This window comes from Sorex araneus, chromosome 9, assembly GCF_027595985.1.
Source record: "Sorex araneus isolate mSorAra2 chromosome 9, mSorAra2.pri, whole genome shotgun sequence".
Classification (NCBI taxonomy): Eukaryota; Metazoa; Chordata; class Mammalia; order Eulipotyphla; family Soricidae; genus Sorex; species Sorex araneus.
In genome coordinates this window covers 26,607,404-26,620,922 of record NC_073310.1, presented here as the reverse complement: position 1 = coordinate 26,620,922, position 13,519 = coordinate 26,607,404, and the positions used below count along the sequence as shown (strand labels likewise).

At 53.2% G+C, this 13,519-nt stretch overlaps 1 protein-coding gene across 2 annotated transcripts; it reads left to right on the top strand.

Annotated features, from left to right (window-relative positions):
- The first annotated feature begins 603 nt into the window (after positions 1-603).
- LOC101551007 (aldo-keto reductase family 1 member C15-like) lies at positions 604-11,904 on the top strand. 2 transcript variants are annotated; one of them, XM_055147079.1, is made up of 9 exons: positions 604-748; positions 1,998-2,165; positions 3,165-3,281; positions 3,873-3,950; positions 4,967-5,089; positions 5,398-5,507; positions 9,380-9,545; positions 10,661-10,743; positions 11,723-11,904. In XM_055147079.1, the coding sequence occupies exons 1-9, from the start codon at positions 662-664 to the stop codon at positions 11,763-11,765; spliced, it is 975 nt and encodes a 324-aa protein (XP_055003054.1). In that variant the 5' UTR covers positions 604-661; the 3' UTR covers positions 11,766-11,904. The 2 variants fall into 2 exon arrangements, with proteins under 2 accessions (XP_055003054.1, XP_055003055.1); XM_055147080.1 differs by lacking the exon at positions 4,967-5,089.
- The last annotated feature ends 1,615 nt before the right edge of the window (positions 11,905-13,519 follow it).

Here is a 13,519-nt window from a genome sequence, read left to right as displayed (position 1 = left end):
CCCCTCTCTGCTGTGGGGGATGTGTGCGGGCCCTTTGATGGCCGTAGGAGGGAATCCACCTGATCTGCAGAGGCCGTGAGGGGCGCCTGGCGGGGGCAGAGTTGTTCTTGAGGACTAGAGCGCTCAGAGGGATGCGGGCCCAGCTGCTCCCCCGCGAGAAGGCAGGAACGAACGGGGCCAACATGAAGCCTGGGTCTTTGAGTCCCTCAGAGCACTGTCCTCCCTGCCAGGAAGGTTCCCAGCCCAGCTCAGGGCTCTGCAGCAGGGCCTGGGGCATTTGTGCGGGCGGGCTTGGCCGAGTGGCATCCTGGGCTCAGCCTGTGGTGAGCTCCGACTTTCCTTGGGTTTCTGAGGAGGCAGCAGGGACAGTGGCCAAGCTCTGCGTCTGACCACCGAGAAACACCCACTCGGGTTGGCAGCTACCAGGGGCCGCACAGGGTCTGTCCCCTCCCACCGGGCGCGGGGCCGTGGTGTTGAGAGGCCCCTGCAACTTCCTGTGGACACAGGGGATGCCCAGAAACTGCCGCGCCTGGCCCAGTTTCACGTTGGATCTGGCAGCGTGCCCGGCCCGCCTCTCTGTGAGCAGAGCAGCAAATAGAGCCCGAGACCCGCCTCCTCCTGACTTTGGCTCTGGCTGCGGGAGCAGAAGCACCAGCTGGGCATGGACCTCAAGGGCACTCGGAGCCTGAAGCTGAATGATGGGCACTGCATGCCAGTGCTGGGGTTTGGCACCTACGCTCCCGAAGAGGTAAGTGCTGTGGTGGCAGCGTCAGGCACTTGGGGAGGAGGCTCAGGGGGTTGTGTGTGTCCTGCTGCTGACAAGACTCAGGCCCTGGCATGTGGGAGGTCTGAGGCTGCCTCCAGCACACAGATCCCTTGCCCGGGGCCCCTGGCGCGGCTCCTCTAGGGCAGGTTTGCCTGCAGGGAACACATGCAGAAAGGCTCTGCCCTGTGGAACACCTCTTCGTGCAGGAGGAATACTAGTAAGCCAAGAATACAGGTGAGGAGATGGAGTGATAGCACAGCGGGTAGGGCGTTTGCCTTGCACGCGGCCGACCCGGGTTCGGTTCCCAGCATCCCATATGGTCCCCTGAGCACCGCCAGGGGTAATTCCTGAGTGCATGAGCCAGTAGTGACCCCTGTGCATTGCCAGGTGTGACCCAAAAAGCAAAAAAAAAAAAAAGAATGCAGGTGAAGGGCGGGACCCCACATGGAGCCCAGGGACCGAGCCGGTTTGCTCTCACTCCTCTTTCTCTGCCTGCGACTCCCTCTGTTACTGATGGTCACTGAGGGCTGAGAACTGGCACAGAGCCTGTGCCCTTGGTGGCTTGGTGCACAGCACTCTGTGGATATGGGCACGAAGCCCCTGGGGAGATGCTCAGAAGAAGGAGCTTTGAGAGGGAGTCGGGGGAGGCTATGCTCTCCGGACTCCATCCCAGCGTGAGGCTTCCCTCGCCTCTCCTGAGTTCCTACTGCTGCGTCCTGGCCTGTGGTCTGTCCACCCCCTTCTCAGGGGCCCCAGCACCCAGGGACCCCACAGCCCCTGGTGGGGAAACCAGCGTGTGGGATGGGTCTTCTCAGGGCTGAGGCCGGTCTCCGAACAGAAGCGCCTGGTGTTTCTGGGGCAGAAGCAGCGGGACCCTTGGCTCTCTGGGGTCCAAGCAACCAGGCGGCCGTCACCATCCCTCAGAGGGAATCCAGGGATTGGCAGCTGCAGGTCTTCTATGGGAGGGGGAAGTTTGTAGGGACCCCATGGGCCTGCACTGGGCTTCGACGAGGTGGAGACTCTGACTGATCAGGGCACCAGCTCCGTCCCCGGGTTCTGGGTCACCCCTAATACAGGAGAAGGGGGTTTGGTGCAGGAGGGGGAGCTGCAGAGGCTGGAGGGCCTCAGAGAGGAGGTGACATAGGGCCCTTAGGCGTTCCCTGAGAGGAGCTGGGGGAAAAGCTCCCCCAGAGCCGGGAGGCCGACCGTCCTCCTAACTCTCATTTTGAAGGTTCCAAAGAGCAAAGCTCGTGAGGCCACCCAAGTGGCCATTGATGTTGGCTTCCGGCACATTGATTCTGCCTATGCGTACCAGAATGAGGAGGAGGTGGGGGAGGTGATACGCACGAAGATGGCTGACGGCACCGTGAGGCGGGAGGATTTGTTCTACACCACCAAGGTACTCGGGGGCCAGTCTGTGGGTGCATCAGTGTTGGCTTGAGCGTGTTTCCTGCTCTGTGGGAGAGGTTCTTGAAGTGTTAAAAATAGGTCTAGGCTTCCCGGACAGGATAAACTATGGGGCATGGAGACCCTGACATGGTGTGATACTGGGTGAGCAGTAGCATTCTGTCACGCATGTGACAAAAGCAAGCAGACTCAGACATGCCTAAACACTTCCTATTTATTGAACAACAGTTCAAACTACCAATGTCATCACTAAAATTATACACACACACACACACACACACACACACACATATACAACTGAGCAAATCCAACTGAGAACATCCATAAAGCACATTGTATCCTGACCTCTACCTGATGGTAGCCACAAGCCAGGTGCTCTAACGTGATACACCTCAGGTGTCTGTAGCTGCAGGGTCCCAGTCACTGGGGCAAGTTTGGCAGAGGGTGGGCGTCCTCAGCTGTTCCATCCCCCAGACAAGTCGGACAAAGCCCATTTGCATCTTAGGCACATTGGCTGAGACCCAGAGGCTCCCTCTGATTCTGGCAGCGGCTACCAGGGCCCTCCTAGTGAAGGGGCCACTCCACTGACCAGTCACTTTGGAGTGTTGCTGGTTGAATTGATTGGTCAGTTGAGGTTCAAGGCTTGAAGTATTTGCCCCACATTGATAAGGAGATGTGTCAGCCCGAAAGTGTCGGCTGTGCCCGGTTATCAGTAGCCTTGTGAGCAGCTAACTACTAACTACATCACACATGTAATGAATGAGGGTCACAAGATGCTTTGTTCACCCAGAACGCTTGCCTTCTGTTCGTACTCACGTGCTCTGTGGACCACGTGTTATTAGTTCAAGGAATGGCTATCAGAAGCAGAGCAGTGGACCTTGTTCTCTGAGCTCTCTGCCGCCTGCTCTGTCCACACTTCCCACAGCCCGTTTAAGTCTGGTCCCCAATGTAGGACTCCACGTTACATCTCATTTCTTTCTCACTCTTGCAGCTCTGGGCCACTTTCTTCCGACCAGAATTAGTTCGGCAAGGACTGGAAAGGTCCTTGAAGAAACTGGGACTGGACTATGTGGACCTCATTATCCTTCATATTCCTATACCTGTGAAGGTATCTGGGCTTGATCAAAGGGGGCACCCCCCCTAGCACCCCAGGACATAGGTCAGGACAGAGGGTCAGCTTGGGACGTCCCCTGAGGTGGGGTGGGCACTTCCTCAGGAGGGCCATGCCCTGGCTGTGCTCGCCGTCTCCCTGCTCTCCACACTGGGGCTCGTGACCAACATAAAATCCTGTGTCCGATACCCCTATCGAAGAGCCTGTCCTAGGGCAGCTGGGGGCTGTCAGGAGCACTGGGGGATGGATTCTGGCTCCAGGCTCTCAGATATTCCTCAATCCTCGTCTCATAGCTTTTGGGGACACAACAGATTCACATACATGACACATATATGTACATGTACTACATCCTGGAAACTCATACACATAATATGCATATGCTTAGCATGCACACAGACACACACTCATACACACACTCATATACTCATACACACACATTCACACATACACACATAGACACACACTCACACTCACTTACACACACCACACACACTCACACACACTGACATACACACATTGTGCATGTTTGAGCATGTTTGAGCGGGAGAAGGTCTGAGACATCTCCTTTGTCCTCTCTCTGTCCCGCAGCCTGGAGAGGACCTCCTGCCCATGGATGCCAGTGGGAAGGTGATTCTCGACACTGTGGACCTGTGTCAGACATGGGAGGTGAGTGCGGCCCCACAACCGGACAGTCACCAACGGGGTGAGGTGTCAGGGTCTGAGTACCAGAGTCCAGGGTGGGGAGTGGGTGTGTGTGTCTGTCTGTGACACAGTGCTGGGGTGACCGCTAGTTTTTTATCCTCTCCGGGTGTTGGGGCGCCTCTGTTGGTTCCTTGGACCCCAGTTTCGTGGGGACTGGAGTCAAACAAGGGGTCAGATGCTCAGGGGGATGGGGGCCTTCACCCCGGGGGCCCCAGGCTACTGCAGAGGGTCAGAGGCTGGGCCCCAGGGAGGGGGCTGGTTTAGGGTGAAGCTTCTGGAGTGCCCGGCTCAAACTTTCCCCACTCCGGAGGGCAGATACATGCCCCCTGCCAGAGTGCCAGTCTCTAGGGCCGACGCTGGTGCCCATTGGTATGGAACCTCCACAGGGCAGGGAGAAGGCCTGAGGGCCAAGGACAGCCTGGCACAGGGGAGCCTGGGCTCCGTCCTGGTCCTGCGTGAGCACTTTCTGACGGGCCCCTAAACCAGGTCCTGCGCCCTGCAACACCCCATGCACGGACTGTGGCTTCAGCAGTGGTTGGGCTAGATTGGGGGTCAAGAGCCCTGGGAACCTGTCCAGGCCTCCCCCATCCTGGGCCAGGCACACGCCCATTTGCGGCCACGCCCACTGCGCCACGCCCACTGCAGCCACGCCCCAGTCTCTGGGCCCAAGCTGGTGCCTGTTAGGGAACCTCCAAGGGCAGGGAGAAGGCCGGGGGCGGGGGGCGGGGCGGGAGGGGGGACCGAGGACGCGCCTGGCCTGGGGAAGTTCCGTCCTGGCCCTGCGTCAGCCCAGAGCACCCCCTGAGGGCCCCCTAAACCAGGGACAGGCCCCATGCACGGACATGGCTGGGGTGCAGGCAGGGGTGCGGCCCTGATGGCAGGGGCCCCCCTGTGGAAAGGGGGTTCCTGGGGACACAGTTTCGGGGGACCCAGTCACGGGGCGCGTGCAGATGACAGGGCTTCCTGTGCGCCGTCCCCAGGCCCTGGAGAGCTGCAAAGACGCCGGGCTGACCAAGTCCATCGGTGTGTCCAACTTCAACCGCAAACTGTTGGAGATGATCCTCAGCAAGCCGGGGCTCAAGTACAAGCCCGTGTGCAACCAGGTGAGGCGCGGTCGGGCCCCGTGTGCCCCTGCCCCCTTCCTGCCCCCTCTGTGCCCAGGGGTCAGTTTGGCACTAGCCGCAGCTGAGCACAGGGATACCCGGGCGGGGAGAGCGGATGGGGGCAGAGCCCTCTCCCGGGTAGGCATGCGGGGGGCCTGTGACCAGCCCTGGAAGGACCCATGGCAGCTGGCACCCTGGGCGGGCCTGGGAGAGGGTCTGTGAGAAGGACACGCCCGAACAGGCTCCCCATCTGCTCCTGACTCGGGAGAGCTTCCTGGGGGCCTGAGTCTGTGTTCTTGGTCCTGCAGGTGGAGTGTCACCCTTACCTGAACCAGCAGAAGCTGCTGGACTTCTGCAGGGCCAGGGACATCGTCCTCGTGGCCTACAGCGCCCTGGGGTCCCAAAGGGACCCTCGATGGTATGAGGGGGTCTCTGTTACTCATGTGTTGATTAATAAGTACCTGAACAGTCTATGGTGATGTACCAAAGTAGCCCGTCGCTGATGAAACAGTTCCCTTTAAATTCAACTGGGACAGTTTTCTGACATGTTGGAAACATAAATGTCTTATTCAATAGTTACTGAACCCTCCTAAGCGGTATCGTGAGGCTGTCGTGCTGACTAGTGTTTTCTTATCCTTTGCTGTTGATGCTCCAAACCCAAATGCAAATAGTCACATTTCTGTCGTCCCTACCGCTGTGGGCCCAGCCAGGCCCTTTGGAGAGGATTTGCAGTTCCTAGAAGGATCTCGACACCTTGGGTGTGCAAGGTTTGAAATCTACCAGCCGGGGTGAAATCTTCTAGCTGAAACGTCAAATGTTATTTTAAAGGTGATTTTGTGGAAATTATGGTGAAATCTTCCAGATGAACCTTCAAATGTTATTTTAAAGGTGATTTTATGGAAATTGTTGCTCTCCTTGGCTACATGCCCTGAAGTGTCCCTGTCTGCCGAGTGGGTGGGCTGTGCGGACCACATGCCGAGGTGAGCCAGGACCTGCAGTGCCCCTTCCAGGCTGAAGACACCATTTTCTTTTTATTATTTTTATTTTTCAATTATTTTTATATATATTTTTAGTTAATCACCATGAGGTAGACCCTTACAAAGCTGTTTATGATTAGGTTTCAGTTCAACACCCATGCCTCTCCCAGTGTATGTTTCCCAGCACCAGTGTCCCCAGGTTCCCTCCTGTCACCCCCACCTTACCCCCTGCCTGCCTCTATGGCACTATGGCAGGCACTTCTCCCTCTCTGCTTTTGTGCATTGTACTTTGCAATACAGATACTGAAGGGTTATCATGTAGATCCCGTTGACCTACTTTTTATACTCAGCTCTTGTCCAGTGTGATTATTTCCAAGTATTATTTATTGTAATACTGGTCCCTTCTCTGTCTAACCTACACACTGCCCACACAGACTCATGGTAGATCCCAACCGTTGACTAGTCCGCCTAACCCTTGTTTTCCCTGGCCTCGGATATTAGTCTTCTTTTATATAGTTCATGAATATATATGAATGCGTATGAATACAGTCATTCTATATCTGTCCCTCTCCCTCTGACTCACTTCATTCAGCATGGTACTCTCGATGTTCATTCATATATAAGCACATTTCATGACTTCATTTTTCCCAGCAGCTGCATAGTATTCCGCTGTGTAGATATGCCATAGTTTCTTCATTCATTTGTATGTTCTTGAGCACTCAGATTGTTTCCAGGTTCTGGCTATGGTGAATGGTGCTGCAATGAACTTAGGAGTGCAGATGGTGTTTCTGCTGTGTTTTAGGGCCCCCACGGATATATTCCAAGAAGTGGTATTGCTGGGTCAAATGGGAGCTCATTAAAATTTCAAAAAATTTCTTGTTTTTTTTTTTTTTGAGGAATATCCCTATTGTTTTCCAAAAGGCTGAACCAGTAGGCATTCCCACCAACAGTGAATGAGAGTCCCTTTCTCTCTGCATACATGCCAGCACTGGTTTCTCTTGTTCTTTTGGATGTGTACCAATCTCTGTGTTGTGAGATGATATCTCATTGTTGTTTTGATTTACATCTCCCTGATGATTAGCGATGAAGGCTTTTTTTCATGTGCCCTTTGGCCTTTCAAATTTCTTCTTTGAGGAATTTATTTCCCCATTTTTTGATGGGATTGGATGTTTTTTTCTTGTAAAGTTCTACCGGTGCCTTGTAAATCTTTGATATTGACCTCTTATCAGAACGGCATTGGGTGAATATCCTCTCTAATTCTGTAGACTGTCTTTGTATCTTGGTCACTGTTTCTTTTGAGGCGTGGAAGCTTCTTAGTTTAATGTAGTCCCTTTTCCCCTTTTAACTTTGTTTCAACTTGCTTAGTCAGCAGGATTTCATTCTTGAAGACATCTTTAGCTTCAGTATCATGGAGGGTTTTGCCTACACTTTCTTTCATGTACTCCTTGGACTTGGGTCTGATCTTGAGGTCTTTAATCCACTTTGATCTGGTTTTTGTGCATGGTGTTAGATAGAGATCTGATTCCATTGTTTTGTGTGTAGCTGTCCAGTTTTGCCAGCACCACTTGTTTTTATTATTTTTGCATTTTTAAACTTTTAAAATAATTTTAAATTTTATTTTCATAAAGTTTTTCACAATAATTGATTACATTCAATATTTCAACACCAATCTCACCATCATTACAACTTTCCACCACCACCCAGGCCTGCCACACAGGCAGATGCTAAGTAATTTATTTTGTATTGCTTATTAAAAATTGACTAAAAAGGTCAAAAAAGGTTTCCTTAATGTAAAGTGTGTGAACATTTTTGTAGTTATCTTGGACCCATTAAGCCCCTGTATAAGAGATCATTAAGATGTTATTTGAGTTTGACCTTTTGTGTGCTAATATATATATATATATATATATATATATATATATATATATATATATATAAAGATTGGTTGCCTTCTGCCTTACACTCTACATGGTGTGCTACTTTTGGTATTTCAGTGGCATAAAGTATGAGATGTCACATGGCTGCAAAAGCTGCCGCACATTCCTAGAATTCTAAAATTTTAAATAGGATGCTAGAACTGAGCTAAATTGTCTAACTGGGTGGTGATTTTGGGGTCTGGAGGCATCTCTGCTGAGTGCTGCTCTCTTTTGAGATTCCTTTGTGAATCTTTGTCCACATCTTGGTCATTCATGCACTTAAATGGTGCCCAGAGGCAGTTTGTGGGCATAACTGCCAGGCACTGGAAGATGGAGGGAGGCCCATTCCTGACTCTTATGAGCCTGGAGGCTTCAGTCACTAGTCCTGCATACCTGGGCTTTTCAGCAGATTCATCCTCATGCATGGGGGGTTTGAGACGAGTCTGTTAAGGTCAGCTGTGAGCATGGCAGCAATTGGATTCTGGAGGTTTGTGGCTACTGGGTTCATTTAGGGCAGGTGGAGGGACAAACCTGCCCCTCTCCAAGGTACCTGGATAAAATAAGCCTGGCTTGGGGTGGGGAGATATCTCTGCGGCGTACCAGTACCACTTGTTATAGAGGCTATCCTTGCTCCACTTCATATTTCTTGCTCCCTTATGAGAGATTAAATGATCATATATTGGAGGGTGTGTATCAGGATAGCCAATTCTACTTTTTTTTTGGAGTTCCAATTTTATTTTTTTTATTCCCTTTTTTAATTATTAATGAATTACCGTGAGGGTACAAATACAGATTTATATATTTTCGTGCTTGTGTTTCAGTCATACACAGCTTGAGTACCCATCCCCCCACCAGTGTCCGTTCTCCACTGATGACCCCATCATCCCTCCCATCGCCCCATCCCATCCTTGCCCCCCACACTGCCTCTGTGGCAGGGCATTCCCCCCTGTTCTCTCTCTCCTTTTGGGTGTTGTGGTAAGCAATGGAGTTCTTGGGTTCTCCAACTCTACTTCATTACAGCCAACCATTTTCTGATTTATTTTCCAGCCCAGGTAGTTCGTATGTTGAAATACTTCAGATGCAGGTGTCAATGAGCAGATGCTTTTATGTTCAGTCTCAGCCTTCGGTCTATGATCTCTTCATTCCTTCCGATTAAGTGCCATTGGGGTTATATACTCCAGTTGCTTTCCATTGGACCATTCATGGTCATATTTGTTCTTACCAGATCGCTGTACTCAGGAATAATTTTCTCTGACCAATCATGGGCATTTTCCTGCCCTCGTCAGCCTTACAGCTTTGCCTTAGCCCGGCTCCTTGGGGCCCTGGGGACTGACTGGCAGACTATAACGCTCAGACCTGCCCCCTTCAGCTCCACATGCTTGAGTTTTTCTTTTTAGGATCCGCCAAGACAGTCCGTATCTCCTGGAGGAGCCAGTCCTGACAGCCATCGCCAAGAAACACGGTCGCAGCCCGGGGCAGGTGGCCCTGCGCTACCAGCTGCAGCGGGGAGTGGTGGTGCTGGCCAAGAGCTTCAGTGAGAAGAGGATCAAGGAGAACTTCCAGGTACGGGCACAGGGGCCAGGGTGAGAAGCTCTCTAGCTGCAGGACCCTTAAGCGTTGCAAACGCACTGAGATGTGGCTTTGTGAGGGAGCACACACAGTCAGGGTCCTGTCCACTAGACCCCGGCAAACTGGAGTATGATTCCCCCAGCCACCGGACTTACTCCCTGTAGGAGAGGGAGTGGGAAGGGAAGAAGCCTCTGCCCTGCCCCCCTGCGCACCGCGGCCACCCTACCGCCGCCACCGAGAAAGAACCACGCAGAGGGGGGAGAGTTGGAGGTCAACACAACTCTCATTTTAATAGTGCTTACATACTGATATTTAAAGAAGAAATTTTAGGGAGGAGTGGGCATTATGGACACCCGGTTATCAGCTCTGGAGTAAACATTTTGCTGGGCCCTTTACGGATATTAACTAATGATTTATGTTCCCCTCCTCTCAAGGTTGGGTATGCTAGCTCAGAAGAGTGGTGACTTTCAAGTTTCATCACACTATCTCCTCGACCAGGGAGCCCTTCTGGGTGGAGTGCTGGCACAGGGCCTCGGGGCCCTGTTTGAAGAGAGCCTGTTTCTGTCTCTAAGGGCAGGGGATTTGGCCAGGGTCTCAGGCTGGCTGCTGAGACCCCAACAACGCACCAACTAAGAAGGCAGGGTTGCGGGGGCAGGTGGGTAGTGTGCTGGTACTGTGACCAGGGCATGAATCTCCAGGACTCATGAGCCCAGAGAGGCTGTCCAGGCAGGAGCTCTCTCTCCCCGTTCTTGCGAGAGGGAAAGTCTCAAACTCCATGGGTGCTGGAAGATGCAAAGGCCCGTAGGAGTGTGCCCCCCCCCCCGCCCCCGCAGCATGCCGCCCTGTTGGTCCAGATCTTTCTCTGTTTGAGGGAGAAAGACATTTCACTTGAATTTACAGCAATTTGGGGCACGGCTGAGCAGTATAAATTTCCATGCAAAAGGAGACAGTAGAAGAGGGGTCAGTTTCCTGAGGGTGGACACTGAGGGTGGGAAACTCGACACAGCAGCCCTGGGAGATGAGATGGGGTCCACCCGAAAAGGGTCCCTGTGCCGGGAAAAGCTGTGCCTGGGTGAGGGAGGCTTCCTGAGATTCTCTCCTTCCTGCAGGCGTTTGACTTTGAACTGACCCCGGAGGACATGAAAGCCATCGACGGCCTCAACAGGAACTTCCGCTATTTCACAATGGACTTGTGAGTGAGAAGGAGAAAACCGTAATGGGGCAGTTTGTGGATTTTTAGGTTGGGGTTAAAAGTTTTCCCAGATCAAGTAAATGGTCCGACATGGGAACTATGGACCCGATGTCCAGCCCAGGAGAACGTGGGCAGCAGCAGGGGGACTGGCCCAGGAGCCCCAGCGAAATTCCCAGTCCCCTACTGCGAATTCACTGAGGTGCCCTGAGCTGGCTGGGCCTGGTGCAGGAGGACCCGCCCCTCCCCGGGACTCACCCTAGGGTTGGGATTTTCGAGGCAGCCACTGGGCAAGGAAAGAATGGGTTACGCAGCCGGGCAAAGAAGACAGAGATTAGCTCTCAGCGATGACATGTGACAGAGGTGGAGGTCCTGAGGATCCCACTGGAGGCTGTTGGAAACCATCAACAGGCTAGCAAAGGAGAAGGTCACAAAGTCAACAACCACAAGCTGCCGCTCCCGCCGAGTGCTTGCTGGGCTGTCTGACTCACACACTCAGGGCTGGGGGCTTGGGGGGTCAGGCAGAGCACCCCTGCGGGAGTGACATGTGGAAGGAGGCAGTGTTGAGAGACTGTCACTGAGTGAAGAGTGAAGGGGTATTTCCAAGGGGAGAAACTGAGGCCCTCCCTAGGCCCCAGGTTGGGTATCTCTGGGGCCCCTAAGTCCCTTAGAGTGGCCCGTGGGGGCAGGGTTGGGTGTTCTCTGGTCGGGGGGAGAGTGCAGGGCAGCCCCGTGGGCTCCTCCTGTCCAGGGACCACATGAGCCCCAAGGAGAGACTCAGCCTGGGGCGTGGCCCTTCCGGTTCAGACACTAGGGTCTCTGTCATGCCCATGGCCTTGGCACCGAGTCCCCTGGACTGTGGGAAGGAGACTGATGGGGGGCTTGTCCCCGCCCAGGACATGCAGGAGGGCCCTTTCCAGCACAGCCCTGCTTTCGCCACGAGGAAGCACTTGCCCCCTGACCAGTCCTCTCTTCCCCACAGTGGGATAGGCCACCCCAACTACCCGTTTGATGACGAGTACTGAGCGCTCTGGACCCGCTGCCACTGTCCCCTGTGGAGGGACCCGCCTGCAGGCCGGGGGAGGCATGCCCGTGGGCCAGCCGGGCCTCCCCTGTCTTGACAATTTTTTCCCCGTGAAATAATAAAGACTCGTATTCAGTGACTGTGTCCTGGTTATTCATGGAGTACGTAGAAGACTGGGAAATAAACAGGACAGTGCGAGAAGGGGGTCGAGTGCACAGACCGCACTCTGCCAGGCGGGCCTTTCCTCTCCAGGGTCCTCATTTTCCTCTTGCACTGACACTGTGTCTCCTTTCACAATGCCCCGAGGCCCAGGAGCAACATTTCCACCTAAGGAGTGACAGAGGACACCGGAGCAGGGAATCAGAGTCCCGGTACCATCCACCGGCTCTCCCTCTGATGGCAGCACTAGGCCCCTGGGGGTGCTTAGCTGAGGCGGGGATGAGAAAGACGGTCATCACTTTCTTCCCACCCGCCTCTGCCACCTGGGACCCAAGGTGTCCAGGTTCTTATCTCACCTTGCAGTAAAGAATTCCAGGAGTAGATGAACAGTGAAGTGAAACCAGATTTTAATTGGAGGTTTTGAGGAAGGGGGAGGAGGGAGAGAGGGTGGGAGGGAGCAGAGTGGGCAAGGGAGAGTGCCGGCTTCCCCAAAGGCAGAGCAGCCTTGAGTGGACTTGGAGGTCAGTTCTTACATGCCTGTTCTTGGGGTTGCCTTGGTCTGGAGTTTTCTCCTGGAGGTGGGGGTTTGATCAGGTATTGTCACAAAAGGAAAGCTTTGGGGGCTGGAGCGATAGTGCAGTGGGTAGGGTGTTTGCCTTGCACGTGGCTGACCCGGGTTTGATTCCCAGCATCCCATATGGTCCCCCGAGCACCGCCAGGAAGAATTCCTGAGTGCATGAGCCAGGAGTAACCCCTGTGCATTGCCGGGTGTGACCCAAAAAGCAAAAAAGAAAAAAGAAAAATGAAATTTCCCGTGACTCACCTTCAAGTCTTTGATTGCAGTTCCTGTCTCTGCTGAAGTCTGTCAGCTCCAAACAGGTCCGGGCTTCTATAGCTCTGTGAAGCCTCAGTTCCTGTTTTCAGCAAAGTTAGTGTTAGGGTGGAGCAGACCTCTACCCAGGGGAGGCAGGGAGGAACGAGACCCAGGCAACTCTTTCTGCAAACACATGGGGTTTATTTAGGCCAGCATGCTGGGGCTCAGCAGGGTACCTAGAAGCAGGCAGGGGCTGAGAGTCCCCAGCTCAGGGAGCAAGCAGTTTTTATACAGTTTTAGAACAAAGACCATACAGTTGTCAAGTATCTGTGACTTCGCTGAGTCAATTCCTAGAATTATACCCAAGGCCTCTGCATCCCGTTCCTGTCTGGATGGGGTGCTTCAGGCCTCTGTGTCCTGCTTATCTGGGCCATTCCTGTGTCCAGTTTATGGGGCCATTCTGTCCAGATGGGGTTTGGCCCAAGGACACAAATCACAAAGCTGCGGAGCTGTTACAGAAGGCAAACTGACAAGTTAGCAGAAGCATTTTTCATCAATTTTCAAACTTGTTTAACCCTTAGGGTGCCAACCCTTTCATTAGCTTTTGCCACTTCAGAGCTATCAATAATTTTACTTCCCAGGAATTTGCTGCAATGGACCTTGGGAGGGGGCCTTCCTTATCTGCCTGCCTGCCCACCTCATCTGTCTACCCCCATGCTGTTAGCAGAGTCTGAGTGAGTTTCTTGTTTGTTTGTTTTAGTCATTTCTGTTCGCTGTATGAG